This window comes from Denticeps clupeoides, chromosome 11, assembly GCF_900700375.1.
Source record: "Denticeps clupeoides chromosome 11, fDenClu1.1, whole genome shotgun sequence".
NCBI classification, from domain to species: domain Eukaryota; kingdom Metazoa; phylum Chordata; class Actinopteri; order Clupeiformes; family Denticipitidae; genus Denticeps; species Denticeps clupeoides.
This window is the reverse complement of record NC_041717.1, coordinates 2,973,430-2,992,941: the sequence shown is the minus strand read 5'-3', so window position 1 is coordinate 2,992,941 and position 19,512 is coordinate 2,973,430. Positions and strand designations below refer to the sequence as shown.

The 19,512-nt window shown below is 45.2% G+C and overlaps 1 protein-coding gene across 1 annotated transcript; it reads right to left on the bottom strand.

The window, feature by feature from the left end:
- Positions 1 to 233: 233 nt before the first annotated feature.
- On the bottom strand, positions 234 to 19,260 carry mapk1 (mitogen-activated protein kinase 1). The gene is made up of 9 exons (XM_028995309.1): positions 18,974 to 19,260; positions 10,237 to 10,419; positions 9,194 to 9,383; positions 6,748 to 6,864; positions 5,983 to 6,097; positions 4,440 to 4,571; positions 4,014 to 4,123; positions 3,247 to 3,375; positions 234 to 2,774 (listed from the first exon to the last, which is right to left on the bottom strand). Exons 1-8 carry the CDS (start codon positions 19,108 to 19,110, stop codon positions 3,259 to 3,261), a joined length of 1,101 nt encoding a protein of 366 aa, XP_028851142.1. The 5' UTR covers positions 19,111 to 19,260; the 3' UTR covers positions 234 to 2,774; positions 3,247 to 3,258.
- Positions 19,261 to 19,512: the final 252 nt, after the last annotated feature.

Here is a 19,512-nt window from a genome sequence, read left to right as displayed (position 1 = left end):
CCAGCTGCTGAGAACGCAGCCACCAGTCGCCAAGGACAACGCGCTTCCACGGCAACAGTCGTTCAGCAGCCACAGGCCAACAAAGCAAATGGGCTTATACTCCACTTTTCTTACGCCCTCTTCATCTTTCTCGTCTCAGCTTTCGCATTTCCCTCCTTTCATTGAGGAGCTTGGACATGAGAAAATGCAGTCTTCTTCGGACAAACATAAAAAGACAAGAAACAAGACAAAAATAGGGTAGTGTTTTTATTCTGCCGTTACTAGGTTACACGACTTGACAGATTTGCAAGATAAAATCAATGACAGAGTCAAAATGGCATATTCTTTACGAGCCATTGTTGCCTCATGAAAATTAATTCCTTTGTGTCCAATAAATTGTCATTAATATATATCACTTTAACGTTGTGTGTTTTTGCAATGAATACCTCATGGCTAATGCATACAGAACACCCCCCACCAAAAGAAACTCCGGGCCTATTAGCTTTTAAACTCAATTCACAAGAAAAAGTTTATACTGATCAGACCATACTTACAGAGGAGCCATTTAATATATGGGAACATTTGAACAAGATTCATATTTAATAGAAACAATGACATTCATTTTACAATTACAATAAATTCTTTTTTGCACAAAAACAATCAAAAACCAAGGCAGCAGATGGAGTGGGAGAAAAGGGGGGCACAAAAGCAGAAGTAAAAAGATTCTCTTCACCTTGTCAATAGAAACACAATCACAAAAGCAGTGGCAATGACTTAAAATGACATAACTGAAGATTAAGATTAATATTTTTTGTTTTATTTTTTGTTTTTTTTTAAACACATTTCTTAAAAAACATATAGCCAAAAAAAAAAAAAAAACACAACTAACCCTTTAAAAAAAAAAAAAAAAAAAAAAAAAAGCTGCACAATAAATCTTGTTATTCGTGATGAATAAAAGGCACAAAAATAACAGACACAGATTCAGCAGAAGCTATCTTACAGGATTTTGCAGTGTTTCAGGACAACAGTCCCCCCTCGACACCCCTGCAGGCGTGTGGTCCTGGGGAAGGGGGGGGGGACCGGACTGGATACTGAAACAAAGAACATATATATGTGTGTGTGTGTATATATATATAAAAAAAAAAGGATGTGGGACGACAGAAGCGCACCATGTGCTAAAACCGTGACTCACACCTGAAACCTCCACTACGAGGTTAACCTCTTCTGCTTTAACTTTAATTATTCTTCTCGTTAAATTTAATAACGATTGTGTTAAGTGCTGTCTTGCCAGAGATGTCAGGCTGGATCATGGTGGGAACACCAGATCCGTCTGCTGAGAATACTTGTCACTCCACCCCCCACAGCCCACCTGATGACGCGATTTATTTCACTTGTTAACCCCTCCTCCCATAGACACTATTCCCACAGTAAAACCCGACTTTGTTCATTCCCTCGTTAAACATGCTTGATTGGATTTTGTCTCTCTTATTTTCAAAGATCAAAGTACAAATGCAAAAGGGTGGAAAATACATATGCAGCTTTAAAGAGAAAGGGGGGAAAAGAACTACTACTTTCTAAATGGGACTCATTAGACCGCAAATATAGCATAACAAAAGCCTGGGACTCGCAGGTGGAGTCCCCAGGTCATGTGGCACTTACATTGTCTTTGTATAGAAAGCTTTTAACAGTCATGCAAGGGCACAGTCTCGTTTTGTTACAAGGCGAGATAGAACGAACTCCGGAGAGCCACAGAGGAACAGAGACCGTACTTGGGAAAGGAGGCACTGGTACTGTTTTTTTCTTCTCCCCCCCGTCACCGTACGCTTTCCTCGCCGCACTGTTCACAATAGGGGCATGAAAGCGAGAAGCGTTCTGCTGTAGTCCTGTTCCCGTACCCCTCTGAGCAGATGTAGGGTAGATCTGTGCCTGAGTTATGCAGTCCTGCCTGAGCTGTCCCCTCCTCCCGAACCCTGCGTTGGCCATCAACTATGTCTCAGAGCTCCTGTCATTGATCTTATGGTTTTATTATTATTATTTTTTAAAATGCATATTTATCGAAGGTGCCACGAGATTCAGAGGAGTGTTTGAAGAGGGGGGGTAGTAGCCCAAAAGTGGCGCCTTGACAAAATGCAGATGTGGAAAGTGCATAGAGGGCATTGAGCATGCACCCTGTGAACTTGCTGTTGTCCACTGCATAAAGAAAAACACAGAAGATCTGAGCTCTGATCTCTCCCTGATCAAAAGTTTGGCCTCAGTCAATACAAAAAAAAAAAAAAAAAAGTTGGAGTTCATTAAAAACTAAAAAGGCTTTTTCTGGAATAACAACTGCACAAAGAAGGGAGAAAAGCACAGCACGCACACAGTCACAGAATCGTTACTTGAAGCATAAGACAGAAGCCTGTCTGAACAGGATCATTTTTCCAAGTCCAGGTTCCAACTTCTGCACGACACGTGTCAGCTTGACTACAATCCCATGAGCCTCTGCACATCCAGGCCACCACTGGGGTGCTCATCTCTCAAAGAAAAGAAAAGCATGCATGCGGGCGGGGGGGAGAGAAACCCACAACGTAAGAGGAACAAAAGCTAGACAGAAAGCAAAGGAGGAGATGAGGGCAGTTTAAAGGGGAGGTGGATATCTGAATGTCGTTCCTGAGTTGGACAGACAAGTGTTGTTTCAGTACAGACATTTCCAAAGACACCAGAGACGAAGGGAGGAGAAGAAGAGGGGAAAAGCACACAGTGGAGAAGATTCTGGCAGATAACAGCATTATCAGCAAATCAGGCTTTTACCACATCTGCAACAGACACAGAAAGAAAAACAAACGGCTTCAGAAATATCTCATACAGTTTAAAAATCTACTACTACAAATGTAACTAGAGTATACACTACAAAAATATATATATATACACAGACAACTTTTTCCACTACTTCTGTAAAAATAGTTTATTTGCGTTTTAAGCAGCTCCACCCAAGAAAGAAAATAAATGCCTCAGATCTTAGTGAAAAACAAAGATGAAATGCTAAAACAACATGTATTTAACCAATGTATGCATTTTCTTAACTCACTTACTGATCAGAACAGTCAGTGTTGAGTATGCATCATGATCTGCTGACCGTGTTACAGGTATATTTTTAAATGTAGAAATGTGTATTTATTTTATATGCTCCCCAATAGTCTTGAGCAATGTACTTTTTTTTTTTTTTTTTATACAAAATGGTTGGAATTACAGCAGCTCAGACAAAAGGCAGCTTGGAGTGGCGGTTACCTGTGTGGGTAGTTAGGGTCGGAAGCCTGGCTGGAACCGTGCAGTCTCTTTAAAGATAAGCTCCTTCAGCGCCTCTTTGGGCAGGTCATCCAGTTCCATGTCAAACTTAAACGGGGCCTCGGCTACGGGCTGAATGCAAACGGAAAGAAACGTCAGATATAAGTAGCATCTTGTGAAATTGCACTGAAGTTTCAGGATACAGGAGCACACTGACTTAAGTCCTAAAGGGGTTGAAATGGGTCAAAAAGGAAAATCAATAAAGCAACTGCAGACAAAGGGGGGGCAACATGTGGGGACTGAGTCAAATTTCTGCCTCTGCTGCTAAAATTCACACTCAAACATGGATTTTCTTACAGCTGCCCCTATGTGCATCACCTTCAGACAGACAGTTTGGGGATCTACACAACCCCCCGATGCACGCATACCATTTTCTCCATTTGAAGGGTAATTCATCATCAGGAGTCGTACTATATACAAGTATTTTCAGTTTCTGTTGACACCCGTTAACAGCTTAGTCATGAACATCATGGCATGACCTTGCACGAGACTGGCATTATGAAGAACCAGTGAGCCAAGGGTCAGAAATGGGAATCAAACTCCTAAAACCCTTTTACGGAAAGCTTGGAAGTCGCTCTGGACAGAAGCGGCCGCCATATACAGAGAAGAAAACATGGTGCTGCTGTGTGTCCATCTACTGGACTGAGCCCGTACATAAAGAGTATACGGGATAAATGAATGGAACTCAACATATTTGCAAGAAACCTCACCTCATCTGTGGGGTCGTAATACTGCTCCAGGTAAGGGTGGGCAAGAGCCTCCTCCACCTCAATACGCTTGTGAGGGTTAAACGTCAACATCTTATCCAGCAGATCCAGGGCTGTGAGAAAAATGTTGGATGTTGTGGATCAGCCATTTTGCAGTGCGGTTAAAAAAGCTCCACTATCTAAATTCACTATGAAGCGCACAGTATAACGCAGTATTACGTGGAGAACCTGTACCCCACATTGGTCAATGTAGACCATCATGCATTGTGGTATAGAACAGAAGACCAACAGTTCTCTTTCGCTCAACCTGCCTGTTCTGCACCTAAAGGTGGGCTCCTTCCCCCTTAACCTCATGTTCCTTTGCCAATGAGTAAAAAAAAATTAGATTCAGCTAAATGACAGGTTTAGGCTTATGGGGTGACCCCTGACCTTTGGGATCAGCAGTGGGGAAGAGTCGGTGCCACGGCACTTTGCAGCGCAGGGGAAGAGAGAGCAGGTAATTCCTGGCCTTGAGGTTGATGATGCAGCTGAGGTCCTCCTGAGAAGGAGAGCCCAAGATTCCTGTAAACGAAAGCAAATGAATCATGGGTAAAGATGCTGATGAAGTTCAATTGGAATTGATAATCCTGAAGCTGCTACTTAACAAATAAGAACATGCTTCCTTCCGATCCCTATACAAAAAAAAAAAAAAAATGCAAAAGGGGTCACAGGCGTCTCCCAACGCCTGGAGTGGAGTGATCTTTACTTATCCAAAGCGACTTACTAGAGGAAGGCCCCAGCAATTCTATAGATTTTGAGTTACAAAACCAAGAGTCCTGATAAGGCCTAACACCAGGCGCATTATTAAGAAAGCATCTGCGCGCACGTACTTACACCTTGTTGTGAACAGAACCACCAAAGGCGCCTGTACTATGCTGTTTATGGCAGTGGTGGCCTAGCGGTTAAGGAAGCGGCCCCGTAATCAGAAGGTTGCCGGTTCGAATCCCGATCCGCCAAGGTACCACTGAGGTGCCACTGAGCAAAGCACCGTCCCCACACACTGCTCCCCGGGCGCCGGTCATGGCTGCCCACTGCTCACTCAGGGTGATGGGTTAAATGCAGAGGACAAATTTCACTGTGTGCACTGTGTGCTGTGCTGCTGTGTATCACATGTGACAATCACTTCACTTTATTTACTTTATCTCAGTGTCACGTTGGGAGAATCAGGTCAGTACATGCACTAAATATACATTGCTTCGTTCACGACAGGCACGTAGCAGCTCAAGTGAGGCATGTCTTTTACAAACAGAAAAACATTTATGGAGGGGAGACAGAGAGAGACAACAATGGGTCAACAATACGTTCTCTTCCCCATACCAATGTGCAAAACCTTTATTCAGAAATATGTACTGAATAATAGGCATATAAACCAGATATGTGATAGCACAATTTTCTTATGCAAACTATTCTGTCTGCAGGGAAAACTTTTTTTTTAATTGAAAACATTATGACTGATAGCAGCAGCAGGAAGTTCTTGATCATGTTATGTGTTACTGGACTGGCCATTAGTCAACCGCCAGAGCGCGTTTGGCTTTTTTCCATAGTTAATGCTGGAGTGTTGCAACACTCGCTTTGCACATCGCTGCTCCAGCTGACATTGTAAATGATTATTTAGGTTTCTTCCCCCTCTGGAGTGCATGTTTTAAGGCAGTAACTCATTGGCCCTTTCAGGGTTAGTGTTACACAAGGTCTGTGGGCCAATAAGTAACGGTCATGTGAATGGTGCTTCTCACGAAGGAGGCAGTCCACAACCTTCGCTCGTGCTGAAGGAACGAGTGGTTCAATCTCGCGGTGCAGTGAATAGGCCATGTATGAATCGCTCTCTATGGCCATCAGACACGCCTCCTCCTCACCCCCGATTTTCACACCCGGCTCACCACTTTCACGCCGCCTTGGAGGAGAGAGACGAGACAAAACAATTGGAGGGATTTACCCAGGATGTGGTTGAGCTGATCCAGATAGTGTTTCCCTGGGAATATTGGCCTGTTGGATAACATCTCGGCCAGGATGCAGCCCACAGACCATATATCAATGGATTTAGTGTAGCCCTAGAAGGAACATTTACATTAATATCACAAAAAAAAATCTATATAAAAGTATTTATCATTCAGCATTTTTGTAGCTACCAATCCTGTTCAAGTAAATTATTTTTGTACAAATGCCAGAACTGAAGAATTCAGCTCAAAACAGGTTAACACTGTGCACCAAGGTAGCATCAAGGTGACTTATCATCAAATCAAATATAGCCCGAACTTTATCTGAATGTGGGTATAGACTTTAATTCAAATGAGTCTTACACCATTACAAAGTAATAAGTTGCCCATATTTTCACTATAATAAGAAAAACTACACAAATTATACAAATAGTTGCAAATAGCATGAACGGAAGCTAAAATGTAAGCCAGCCTTCATTTTAGTCAGACATCTGTAAGATGTGGGCTGTTCTTCAGAAACCAGGGCAAGAGAGCACAGCCAATTCCTCAAAACCTGACAGCAATGACTAAGGATCTGCCAGCATCTTGTGCATTTGAAAAAATATGAAGAGCATAAGCAGAGCTCAGAACAATCCTAAAAATTTGTTTTGGCTCATAAGTATACTGTGGCCATCAAACAAAATTATATTTGCATATCAATGTCCTCAGCTAAGTTGCAAAAAGAATTCCAGGCAAGACTCTAGATGAAGTCAGCGTGGACTCGCCTTAGAGTTGAGCATGATCTCCGGAGCTCGGTACCAACGAGTGGCCACATACTCAGTCAGGAAACCAGTATGGTCGTGGTCCGGGTCAGCCACACGGGCCAAGCCAAAATCACAAATCTATAGAAGAAAGAAGGAAACTTATGGTCAAACAATAACAATGCAACAGATAAAACATCATGAATATGAGAAAAGTTTGGTTTCTAATTGATAATTTTGGTCCGCATATCCCACCCCTTACACTCTTACACTCTTGTCGCAAAAGATAGGGGTGTTGAAATTAATCTCAATCAATGCATTGGGATGCAGACGTAATAGGTTAGATCATAATGACTGTGCTCGGTGATTTTCTGGCCACAGTATAAAAATTCTAGTTTAAAAAAAATGAGTGCTGGTAGTGTCTGTGGCTGCCTGATGGGAGTACAGCCACACTACGAGTAGGATTTCGGCCTCGTCCACACAGGCAGATGCGTTTTTCCTGCACTTTAAAATATTCATTCACTCGTCGCTGTTTAACGTTAGTCAGGATTTCAGTAGAGATTGATGCCAGGAAAATCTTCCATGATGCCATCTTATTTGATGCCATCCGAATGCTGGTGCTGACCGCCCCTGTGGATTTTCTCCAACAAGCAGAAAAACAGTGTGATCGGTCCGCGGTCACCTAACGCCACCTAAGCGGCTGGTCAGCAAAAGCGCCTGGTTCAGATGTCTGTGCAAATGAGATCTTAACTGTCATCTGTATTTATTTGATATCATGTGAAGTAATGTAGAATAATTGATGGGATGCATCAAATGTGTCCTCTGCATTTAACCAGCCCCCTTGGTGAGCAGCCATGACAGGTGCCCAGGGAGCAGTGTGTGGGGATGGTGCTTTGCTCAGCGGCACCTTGGTGGATCGGGATTCGAACCTTCTGATTACGGGGCCGCTTCCTTAACCGCTAGGCCACCACTGTCCCAACCTGCAGAAACCTACCTAGGGGCAGTTAGGGGTGTGTATTGGCAAGGATCTCACTATACAATATGATATAATTGTATCATGACCAGTGTATCACAAAATATTTTAATACTGGATATTAGTGATACTCAATATTCTACTGTTCACTAAAAATGTAAAAACAGAGCTGAAATTCAACATGCTGTGATGTCATGTTTAGTGATTTCACTCTGCCTGAAATGCCAAGCAGTAATTCAAAGTTCACAGCTGTATAGCACCATCTACAGAATTCTCATGCTGATTCTCATCTCTGCTGACCTCAATAACAACAGCACCACCCGGTGGACTAAATACAAAAATATTGATATTTGATTATCAGTAATGATACAATATCACTAGGGCTGCACGATTTGGGGAAAAAGACATATTGCGATTATTGAGATCAATATTGCAATATGCGATTGCGATATGATAAAGGACACTTGCTTGTATATCAATGAAAAGTCGCATACTAATAGTGAAATGTTTAATTTCAAAGTGAAACATACAAACTACTTATAACAACCTGAAATGCCCAGTGCTTTCAAAATACAATATTCTACAAAATTAAATAAATCACAAAAAACTCATTACTGTCGAACGACAAACCCTGGTAAGGCTAAACAACTGTTTTGATTATATTTGGCCATTATAAAATCCCGTATTATAGTTCTTACGTTTAACCGAAACGTTGTTTGGAGGCTGACGAACACAGGGATGCATAGCTTTGCTAGCTTAGCTAAGGTAAAGATTTGTAAACTGAGGTGAATTTCTTTAGGAAACCTTCAAAGTTTGAGAAAAGTTAACTAAACAGCTAAGAACAGTCTAAATAGTTAATGCCTACGTTTAGCCAAAACGCTGTTTGCAGGCTGACTTGAACACAGGAATGCATAGCTTCGCTAGCTTAGCTAAGGTTAAGACTTATAAAATGGGATTTTATAATGGCCAAATATATTCAAAACAATTGTCCAACCTATGAAATGTAATCCCCCGGGATCTGGTTTGGAGCGTACAGCGGTTTGTACAGCCCCAAGCAGCACAAGAGTGAGGCGTTTTATGCACTTCTCTCCATAGACATGTATATGCTTCACGCCACTGCAGAGCCTCTCGCAATATGGCGGCGACGTAGACGTACGATGCAGCGCGTCATGCGGCGTCTAACCATATGTCTCCGAATCGAAAGTCATGTGACCAAACAAGTCACATCCGACTGAAGTGAGACTTCAGTCAGCTCGCAAACTTTGAGGATGAGAGAATGGATCGGATATGCTGCCGATCCAATCCATGTACTAATCATTTAAATCGCAGTTTTTTGCGTTCATGTAATCGCACAGACTGACATCGCGATTACGATTAGATTAATCGTGCAGCACTAAATATCACCATGCAAAATATTGCTGTATCGATATTTTGTAACACCCCTACAAAGAGTATTCTGATGCATAACAACAGTGAGGCAAGCAAGCGCATATATACCTTCAGATCGCAGGTCGTGTTGAGGAGCAGGTTGGAGGGCTTGAGGTCACGGTGGAGTACGTTGGCTGAGTGAATGTATTTGAGCCCTCTCAGGATCTGGTACAGGAAGTAGCAGATGTGGTCGTTACTCAAATGCTGGGTCTTCAGCAACTTGTACAGGTCTGTTTCCATCAGGTCCTGCACAATGTAGCTACACGCGGGCCATAGTTAAGGATTTGCAAGAACGCAGGACAGGAGGAGCCATAATCTTTTCAAACAAACAGCTCCCGCTGAGAAGCAGTATTACGTTACCAGTTCCCTTTAAGCAATACTGGCATGTTAAGCAATGAGTTGCAAATTGCATTAATTCATGTGACCTGATGCCACCCTCATAGCTCTGACCTAGAAGAGAGAAACAAAAAGTGTCTAACAGTGTGTCCAAATACTCAGTAAGACTGTGCGGTTGTGCAGGCACATTAAAATGGATCTCTGTTTGGACAAAACTGGCCAAAACACAGCCACTACTCTGTGTGCTTACTTAAGAATGAAACAAAAACACGCTAAGTGCTTCCCATTAAAAGACAAGCTGAATCACACTATTATTTTCATTTAATGGAATGCCAGACAGGAAGACAGGTCTATTCAGAAAAGAGCTGTTATTTTAAAAGTTGGAATATTCTACATTTTATTACAAAGTGTAATAAAATAGCAAGAATAAACACCTATGCCAAGATATGATACAGAACACAAAACCCAATCTAAAATTTGGTATGGAACTTTATCAAACACACAGAAATATACATTTACAGCATTTATCAGACGCAATGTACAACCAGTAGTTACAGGGACCGTCCCCCCTCGAGCAACTCAGGGTTAAGTGTCTTGCTCAGGGACACAATGGTAGTAAGTGGGCTTTGAACTTGGGTCTTCTGGTGTGTTGCCCACTAGGCTACTACCACCCTCGGTACTTTACTGAAGTGTACATTTTACAGAACAATTTTGATAAATGGTCACCAAGGTCTCATGGTGAGGCCGTGCTGGCCAGCAACGTGGTAAAAGGATACACATCTTTCATCTGGTCGATGGACGGCGCGCGGATGATGTCATTGATGCCGATGATGTTCTCGTGTTTGAAGCGGAGCAGGATCTTTATCTCTCTTAGGGTGCGCTGGCAGTAGGTCTGGTGCTCAAAGGGACTGATCTTCTTGATGGCCACCCGCACTTTGTTGTCCCGGTCATAAGCTGAACTGGAGGAGGATGGGGGATTGGGCAGGGGGGGGCCACAAACAACAGAGGAAAAAGGCTTAAGGTCAGTAAGACCATCATAATATCTATTAACACTTTAAGGCCACAAAAGAAAGGAATAGGCAAAGGTTATAAATGTAAAAACTATGTAGCAACAGATTTATTGAGTTATGCAAGCCGTAATTATTACCTAACTGTAAGAGTATATTGGAAATAAATAAATAAAAATTGATCCCAACTGCTAAACAAGGACATACCATGAAACAAACCAGAGGGTCACCACAGCCACCACCACCGTTACAGCTTCAAGACCATGACACTGACTACATCCTGGACTTCTCCAACCCTACAACTGTAGGACTTATTATTATTATATCATCCCCAGCCCTGCACTGACACCATTTGCAGGCTCACTCTACCCTGGAAGGGGGTCCCTCTCTGTATCACTCCTTCCCAAGGTTTCTTCCTTTCTTTTTTTCTCTCTCCTAGAGTTTTTTTGTGTGGAGTTTTTCCTTGTGTGCAGAAGGGTCAAGTGTGGGGGGGTGTCAACTGTAGGGCCTGTCAAAGCCCATTGAGACATACTGTATGTGATTTTGGGCTATATAAGAAATAAATGTTGTTGTTGTTGTTTAAGACGGAAAAACTCTACAAATCAGGATTTATGTTCAGCTCCCTCAGAGCCTGGAATGCAAATTAACTGACCTAAGCAAAGACCACCCCATCCCAGCCAACCAAGGTTATGAGTGTTCAGACCCACTCAGGAAGTAAGTAAGTAATTAATTTATCAGTTCGTGCACACTGAAGTCAGAATGAGGCCTGCGCCGATCAAGGGGAGGGTTGCGTCAGGAAGGGCATCCATTGTAATTGTGCGGCCTGCCAGACCGGCTGACGGGAGAACCCCAAAAGAAACCCGAATGGGTATACACAGATTCAAACGGCCCCCTGTGTGTTTTGCATAGTGCTCCTGGATAAGTTTTAAATGTAATGCATTAAACCCTGCCGCTCGAGAGATCACAAGTAAATGTGGAAGTGACTTCCGTACTGAGAAAATTCACATTACACCAGATACACCAGAGTTACTTTGAAACCGAATGAGGTAGAAATACACAGAACCAGTACTGGAATTAGACTAAACCATTTATTTTGCATAATATGTTTTACATTACAGTACTAAAACATTTCACCATGGCAACTTCATTCTAAAGGACTAACGTGACCAACTAACCCAAAATTAATCATACTAAAGACATTCCTTTTGCTGATCATCTTTTACACTCTTAAAACACAGTCGAGTGTTGAAGTGAAGGAAAGTAATTTCTTACAGCAACACCCAACTCCAAAGCATGCCAGGACAAGCCCACCCGGTTCACGTAAGAGCACGTCTGATGGATGGCGGGCAGACATTTTGGACTTCAAGGCCTGAACCTAAAACTCCAAAGAGGAGCTGCAGAAGGCCTGATATGCAGCGTTAACGTAACAAGTACGTAACTTCAGTGTGGTTCAGATAACAGCGCAAACCTCAAGCAACATTTCATAAATTCTGATCACACACACACACAGCTGACTGTTTCAGTGATGTTACGCAATAAATAGATTCAATCCAAGGATCACTGCAATGGACGACCAGAAACCACAAGATTGTGCCAGGTTCATTTCTGTGGTAGTAGCCACGCTAGACAGATGGGGACGCAGGCAAGTTTCGCAACGTGCTGCACGTAGGGATGTGCATTTTGCGAAACATATCGGCTTTTTGTCCAGCTGTTGTTGTATGCCCAAATTTCCAACAAACATTGCACCTCTGCAGTAGACCAAACCCTTTCCCCACCATTTTGGTTTTGGAACGTCGCAAAAACGTGACATCATGCATACTGTTCCGTGCTTCAGAACGGTTAGCGCTCACACTTCATGCGAACTGCGCCCAAGTCCAACTGAACCGCGCCCGGGCGCACCTCTTCCAACCGGGCCAGGGCCGGCTAAACGAACCGCGCCCGGGCACGGCCCGGAGCACTCACACTAGTCAAACGAACCATGCTTTGGTGGTCAAACGCACACGGGCACGGTTCAAACTGCCTAGTGTGAGTACACCCTTAAAGGTGTTAAAGTCTTCAAATGGACCAGTGTCATCATGGACTACTCAAAAACTACTCTGCACCATCCAGTACCTTCTTTGTGCAGCTCAGTTCACCATCGCGTTCCAGATGGAGATAAAAATAAACGTACCAGTCCAGTTTAACTGGCCGTAGATCTTTTTTTAATGCAATGAACTGAAAACACTCCATTCCACAGCAGTGCTGGTTCTCTCATCACGTTGCTGTTTAACTAGCTAAATAATTAGAAAGTTTGTACAAATTGCTAAAACAGTTTAGTCTGTTCTTTTAAAACATGCGAGTTGAGACTCCTTAAAATTCGGTTTTTAGAAATGACATGTACTGTAAAAACAATAGCATGTCAAAATAATATTGACCAGGAAATGAATCTTAAATCTTTCACACCTCATGCAGCAGTAAAAACTCATTTTTATTTTAGAGCATTGCTTTTACACGTTATTAAAACGCCAAAAATAAAGCAAGAGCACGAGTGCATGGCGACAGTGGCCAGGCCGAGCGTGCGGAATGAATAAAAGAGGGAATATAAGAAAAGAAAAATGTGTTTGTGTCCTTTCTTCTTCCTCTCTCTCTCCCTCACAATAATGCACATCTGAGAGCATCACTATAGCAACTTACTATTTCATACTCTCATGCGCACCAACACCGGTCAGAGCGTACACACACGGCGCAGCTGCCGCTGACCTTCAGCGTCTCTTATCTACTCCGCAACTGTTCCTGGCTCCCATCCCTTCTGAAGGGTGCGTGGGTAGACGGTGCTCTGTGGGCCTGGCGGCTCCGTTCTCTCGGAGAGGGGGAGAGGGAGAGAGAGAGAGAGAGAATGAGGAACTACTACTGCTCTCCTGTAGAAGCCGGCCGGCCGAACAGATGCTCTTTACAGCAACACTTGGTCAGGGGTGGGGGGGGTAGTGATGGTTTCCACGGAGACGGACTACGAGGCTTTACATATATTACGGCGAGCGATGCTGGTTATGCAACAGGCTGTTGCCATGACGACATGGACAAGGGGAAGGTGGCGAGTGTGGGGCGGCGCTGACAATGCCTGATACCCTTGAGGCGTTCAGTCGACAGAAAACACAGAGACGCTTTGGACCTGCATGTTTGGGTCCGAGAGAAATAAGGGTGCTTGTTGTTGACCGCCCCTCATGTATGGTTTTGGAACGTGGGGGGGTCAGAGACACTATGACAAGTTCTTCACGCAAGTCTGCGCCCATGCAGTCTCCTCCAGATGAGAAGCTACGAATCAGGTGCAGAGAAAACCCCCCAGCGCCTGCTGACACCATGAAAGGTGCAGAAATGGACCCTGTTCACCCCACCCCACAGAAACGAGGGGGGGGGGGGGGGCACATAAAAGAACAAGAGAGCAGGAGAGATAATGAAGAGGGGTGTGACTCAGCACGGACGCTGTCGGACTAACAGGGCAACAGTAGGTCGCATCAGCGCATATAATTACCAAAAAAATAAAACACCGCCATGTTGTCACACTGAGGCGCTGCTGCAAGACAGATAGTCATTTCAGACTATTTATACCCAGCGCGCCATCATTTAGAAGAAAATTAGTGCTTGTGTTTTAAATGAATGGATGCCTGCTCCGTGGTTACCGTGGAAATAAAAACCGACATCACTGAACGCGGAGCGCTAATAACCCCTCAAATGGTTCCTTCTTCGTGTACGCGCACATCTCATGCCCATCACAATGAGACCGATTCGAGTGCGATGGCACTGACGTCAGCCTCAGAAAGGTTGCTGTGGTGACCACCGCCGTGGCAGAGTTTGGCAGGCGGACAGACGCTTGGCAGAAGCAGGCGCGACATATGGGGGGGGATGGGGTCAGGAGAACAGGGGTCAAACAGGAAAATGAGAAAGTAACCAGATAGCCAGTTTAGCACTCCAGCCAAAAAGGGCCACGGTCACATGGTCAGGCACCATGGCCACTTTTCCAGCGTTCTCCAGGACTACTACATCACAGACACTTGTACAGATCTCTCTCTCTCTCTCTCTCTCATATATATATAAAAAAATATGAGAGAGAGAGAGAGATATTAAATTTACAGCATTTATCAGACGCCCTTATCCAGAGCGACTTGCAATCAGTAGTTACAGGGACAGTCCCCTCCTGGAGACACTAAGGTTTAAGTGTCTTCCTCAGGAACACAATGGTAGTAAGTGGGATTTGAACCTGGGTCTTATAAGAGAAGCCTGGTGGAAAACGCACAACAGGTTCCGGGTGGGTTCACTTCCTGTTTTTCAAACAGGCGGAGGGACCACAATCCAGAAGACATAAGCAAGGAACCATATCAATGAAGACAGGAAGTAAGGCAATAGTCTGTACAGAAGTGACAACAAGGATTTCAACAAAGGGTCAGCAACTTAAATAGTCACCTGCTAACCAGCCAAACGCACAAGATCAACATCGGCTAAACCGCAAAAAAGGCAGAGCTCTCAACTGGCCCAGTTCGTCATGAATTTAACAGGATTATTTTTAAATAAAACAAATGTGTTAAACCATGAAATAATGGACAGAAAAGAAAAACAAAATATGCCACTGCTTCACACAAATTTCACACAGGAACGGAACTGTATAACGGAATAGTATTCATGTACTGTATTGAGGGGGGGGAAATAAATAAATAAATTGTTACACAAGACCAGAACGGCACAAAAAGGCACAAAATCAAAACAACCCACACAAACGCAGCATGTGCCCCCGTCACAGTCTGTACAGCCTGTTCTTCCAGCGGCTGTGTGGGTTTCCTCCAACAATCTGAGGAGCGTAGGTGGGCCGGTCTCCGCAGAGCGCGAGTGAGCGCGCACTTGTACGTCCGTCTTCCTACGGGAGTCGTGCCACATGCTGCAGGGATATTCCTGCCTCGCAGCCCAAAGCGGCGAGGTCGGGGTTCAAGCGCCAACTTGCATGTGCATCAGCATCAATTCGATCCGCAGACAGGGCAGGCGAACCCCATTCACAAACTGCATGCATGCATCTCAGGAGGAGACACAATTACACAAACGCAGGAATACGCAAGCTGGGTGCATGTTGGTGAAATTCAAACGACTGACTCCTTCCTTGTGACTATAGGATCACCGTTGCTCATATTTCCAAACATAGAATTTTGTTTTTAATTAACATACACCATAAAGCCTTGTTTTTCCATTTGCATATACATCATACATGTGGGCATTCTGCGTTGCCAGATTAGGCGGGTTTAAAATGTATATTCATTGTGGAGGTATTGAGACTTGTAACCCTAAGGTCCAAATAATGAAAATTTGACTGAGATGATTTAACATCAATACGAGTTCCTCTAGCCTGTCTATGGTCCTGGAGTGGCTAGAAATGGTGATAGGTGTATATTGTGTTTTTGGTCATTCTGCGTCGCCATTCAGAGAGCAGCAACTCAGACGGTCTGATCTGGAATTTGGCCCCTTGTGTCATCATACAGGGAAAGGTTACCTCCCATTTCTCATGTTTTGTCTACCCAGAGAATTTCGCACCCTCCCTAAAATATTCTCTCCACCGAACGTCATGGCTTCCAAGCATCACGGTCGCCCTGTAATTGGATGTAAAAATGAGCACAAATGTATTTTTTTGTCCAGTCACGCGAGACTCTGAAGAACCAGTGGGTTCATTTAATTTTGTCGAGAAAAAAAAAAAAAAAAAAAAAACGCTGACACGACTTCTTGTCTGCGCCAAACATTGTGGTTGGTGAACGGTGTTGATGTATGCGATTGCAATTTCCCCCTCATTGGACTAATAAAGGTTTATCTTACAATTTCCACAAATGCCCGCTCACTTCGATAGGCCGCTCTCCTCTTCGTCCCGCCTCTCTCCTCATTAGCATTTAAAGCTACAGACACCAAAACAGTGCATCCTGGGAAATCTCACTGTGGGACTGGAACAAAGTGGCTGTAATTCTGCACCAAAGCTGAATTTCATAAAGAGACTTCAGATACGGTATTAGGGGACCAAATGGCCAGACATAAAAAAAATAAGAATTTTATTTTGGGGACCTTAAAGCATTATCATGAGTGTATTACTTTGAACAAGTGACATTAAGAGAAGGGGGTTAAAATACAGAGGCAGGATGCTATTTCAGATACTCTCATTTTAAACTGTGTTCATTAATTCCAGAAATAATGACCACAAGGCCCTGTCCAAGATACAGAAAACAACCAGTCCATTCTCATATCTAGCCACCTTTCTGTACATCCAGAAGACAAACTTCATGTGAAATTAGCAAAAACTCCCCAAGCAGGGAAAATAGGGCTCTAAGTGTTTCACCGTTTCATGCAATATCTGATTACATATTTTGCTCGTCTAATGCTTAATCTCGCTGTCTCGCAACAGACATAAGGACCAGTTCTGTCTTGCCGCACCAAAAGACTTCAAGTAAAAACCCTAGGCATGGACAAATACACGATTATTGGACTAGAATAGACGAGCAGGGAAGGGACAAGGCCAGAACACTTACTGAATAGCGGAACCGTGCATAAGCCCGGGTGAAAAGGCGCAGAACAGGACCAGAACACTGACTGGAAATCAGGAAGTGGCAGGACGGGCGGGTGAAAGGGTTGAGGACGCCCCACCCTCGTGTGAGTGCTGAACTTTTGAGGAAAAAAAAAAAAAAAAAAAAAAGGGAGGTGCTGCAAGTCCTTAATGTTACTGGCTAATCACGCACTGACGGCTCGGCCGCAGGGCCTGCGACAAGAAACGCACGAAAACCGACTGCGCGTGCCACGAGAGCAGCGAAACGACTGCTCCGACATGATTTCCTGCCCGCATTCTCAGGCCGTTACATCACCGGGCGCATCGGAACCCAGATCAGAGTCGAGCGGCAGCTCCGATGGGGGCATCAGTCTACGAAAGTGGATTCGCATTTTAACCGAGCTGCTTGGGGGGTCTACAGCAGCACTGAAAACCCGTAACACGCAAGGGGGTTTCGCTTCCAGTCTTTATTCATTCACCGCGTCCCGAACGCGGGTGTCCTTTTCAGCGGTCCGAGGCCGTCAGGACCCGCCAACGCAACAGATGGGACATTGTGCGCCTCGAGCAGACGGACACCGGCAATGCAGCCGTGCCGATTGGTTCGGCCCTTTACGGAGGCCGCGACGGATCCTTCCGACTCGGAAACCTCGACCTTCGCTGATGGGAATCTGGAGCGCTGCAGTAGCCGCCGGGATTATTACTGGCGTGTTTCCGTGGCGCGCGCGCACGGAGGGGAAAGCAGCGGCCTGCGGGCACGCACAGCGAGACGAGCGCAGCCTGTGAAGGCGGGGGCACGGTGCCGAGGCGCAGGCTCCTCTGCAGCGACTGCGCCGCTGCGCTTTTGCATGGGCGCCCACGCGGCTCAGCTACCAACACGTTAGTTGACAAATCACTTGCACAACCGTCACGATGCCTACGGAATAAACTTAAAATGAAGATTTAGTACATATTTACGTTACATATGTACACACACACACACACACACACACACACACACACACACAGGTCTGTTGAACAGATCAATATGAACTGGTCAGAGCCACCAAAGACGTCTCATTTTCCAGAAAGGACGGACCTCCGGGGGCTTTTGGAGGCCAAGCCAGCACCTGGAATTTGGTCAGCCAGGAGGTCCAGGTAGGACGAAACATGGAAACCCGCGTTCCCAAAACGGTGCGTCCGGCTGAGTCGCCGGACCGGGCCTCCACCGACCATCGCTCCGCAAGGCCCCAACTCTGACACGTCCGTGGTGACCTGGGACACCGGACACGTTCCCTTCTTTTACGTCTTCTGTGTGACGGACCCCTAACCAGCGAGCATCATCAGGTCACCCGCTGTGCCACCCGGGACCAGATTATACACCAGGAGCGCCTGCCGACGCCTCAAACATTCACTGCCCTTTGACCTTCGCCCCTTTTCTGCTTTCAGGACATCGACATCGTATCAAATCCTATTTGTGGTCGTGGTGCCAAACATCCCGCCTTACAACCTCAGTTATTAACCGGCCCTCTCGGTGGTTTTAATGCGCGGGATTTATTATTTTATTTATTTTAAAGAATAGAAAATTAAATCAATAAACTACTGCCTTCGATTCAAAGCGTTGAAATTCACTGGCCTAATACTGGCACACGAATTAGAATTTAGGATTTCTTTTTTTAATAGGTCGTTTCAGGATGCCCAACATCACCATAAACAAAACACTTCAGTCGATTTAACGCCGTGGGGGTAAAAAAAAAAAGAAAAAGTTTGGCATAAATCACGAAAAAAGTAGCCGAAGCGACTTCATCCGAAAGTACTGCGATGTCTCAGTAAAACACGCGCCGCCGCGGCGGAGTCAGTGCGCGTACGGAGCTCTTTTTCCTTTTTTCCGGTATCGGTGTCCTGTTACTCGGCTTCTCGCAGCCTGCTGGTCGCGGTAAGGAGGGGGGCGGTCGCCGAGACGTCGTGTTTCGGCCGCGGCCAACTCACCAAACCATCCCGTAGGCGCCCTCCCCGATGTACGACAAGTTGCTGTAGCGAGGGCCGACGTCGAAGGCCTGTCCGCGGACCAACTCCGCGCCGGATCCGGGGTTGGAGGCTCCGCCAGACACCGCAGCTGTCGCCATTGTTGAATCTCTCGACTGCCTTCAAACTCGCGCTCAACGTCGACGGTGTTAAAAAGCTGCAAAAAAAAAGAAACTCTCAACGCAGCACCGGGCGCGTCAGCGTACCGAAGAAAACCCCCCAACTGAGCCGGAGAGCGCGGCTGCGGCGGCGGCGGCGGCCTCGGCTGAATCTGACGAGCTCTCAGCGCGCGCGCCCGACGCCGTGTGCGCGCAGTCGCGTGAGGGACGCGCAGCGGGAAATAACGCGCGCCGGTCACGTGGCCTCCGCGCTCTCGCGAGAACTGGGCGACGCAGTCGAACCCGCTTCCCTTCCGCGAAGATCAATACTCCATGCAATGTCGTCTTATCTTACTGTGCTTAGTTACAAGTAGGCACATAACGACTGAGTAAACACGCGGGGTT

Bases quoted from the DNA above. Each gene is read 5' to 3' on its own strand.
- mapk1 (XM_028995309.1), bottom strand. From the start codon at position 19,110: ATGGCGACAGCTGCGGTGTCTGGCGGAGCCTCCAACCCCGGATCCGGC. The intron at 6,865-9,193 runs GTATATATGCGC...TTTCTTCTATAG, and splicing joins ACACGACCTGCGATCTGAAG to ATTTGTGATTTTGGCTTGGC. The intron at 4,572-5,982 runs GTAAATCCCTCC...TTTCGTTTACAG, and splicing joins TCAGCTCAACCACATCCTGG to GAATCTTGGGCTCTCCTTCT.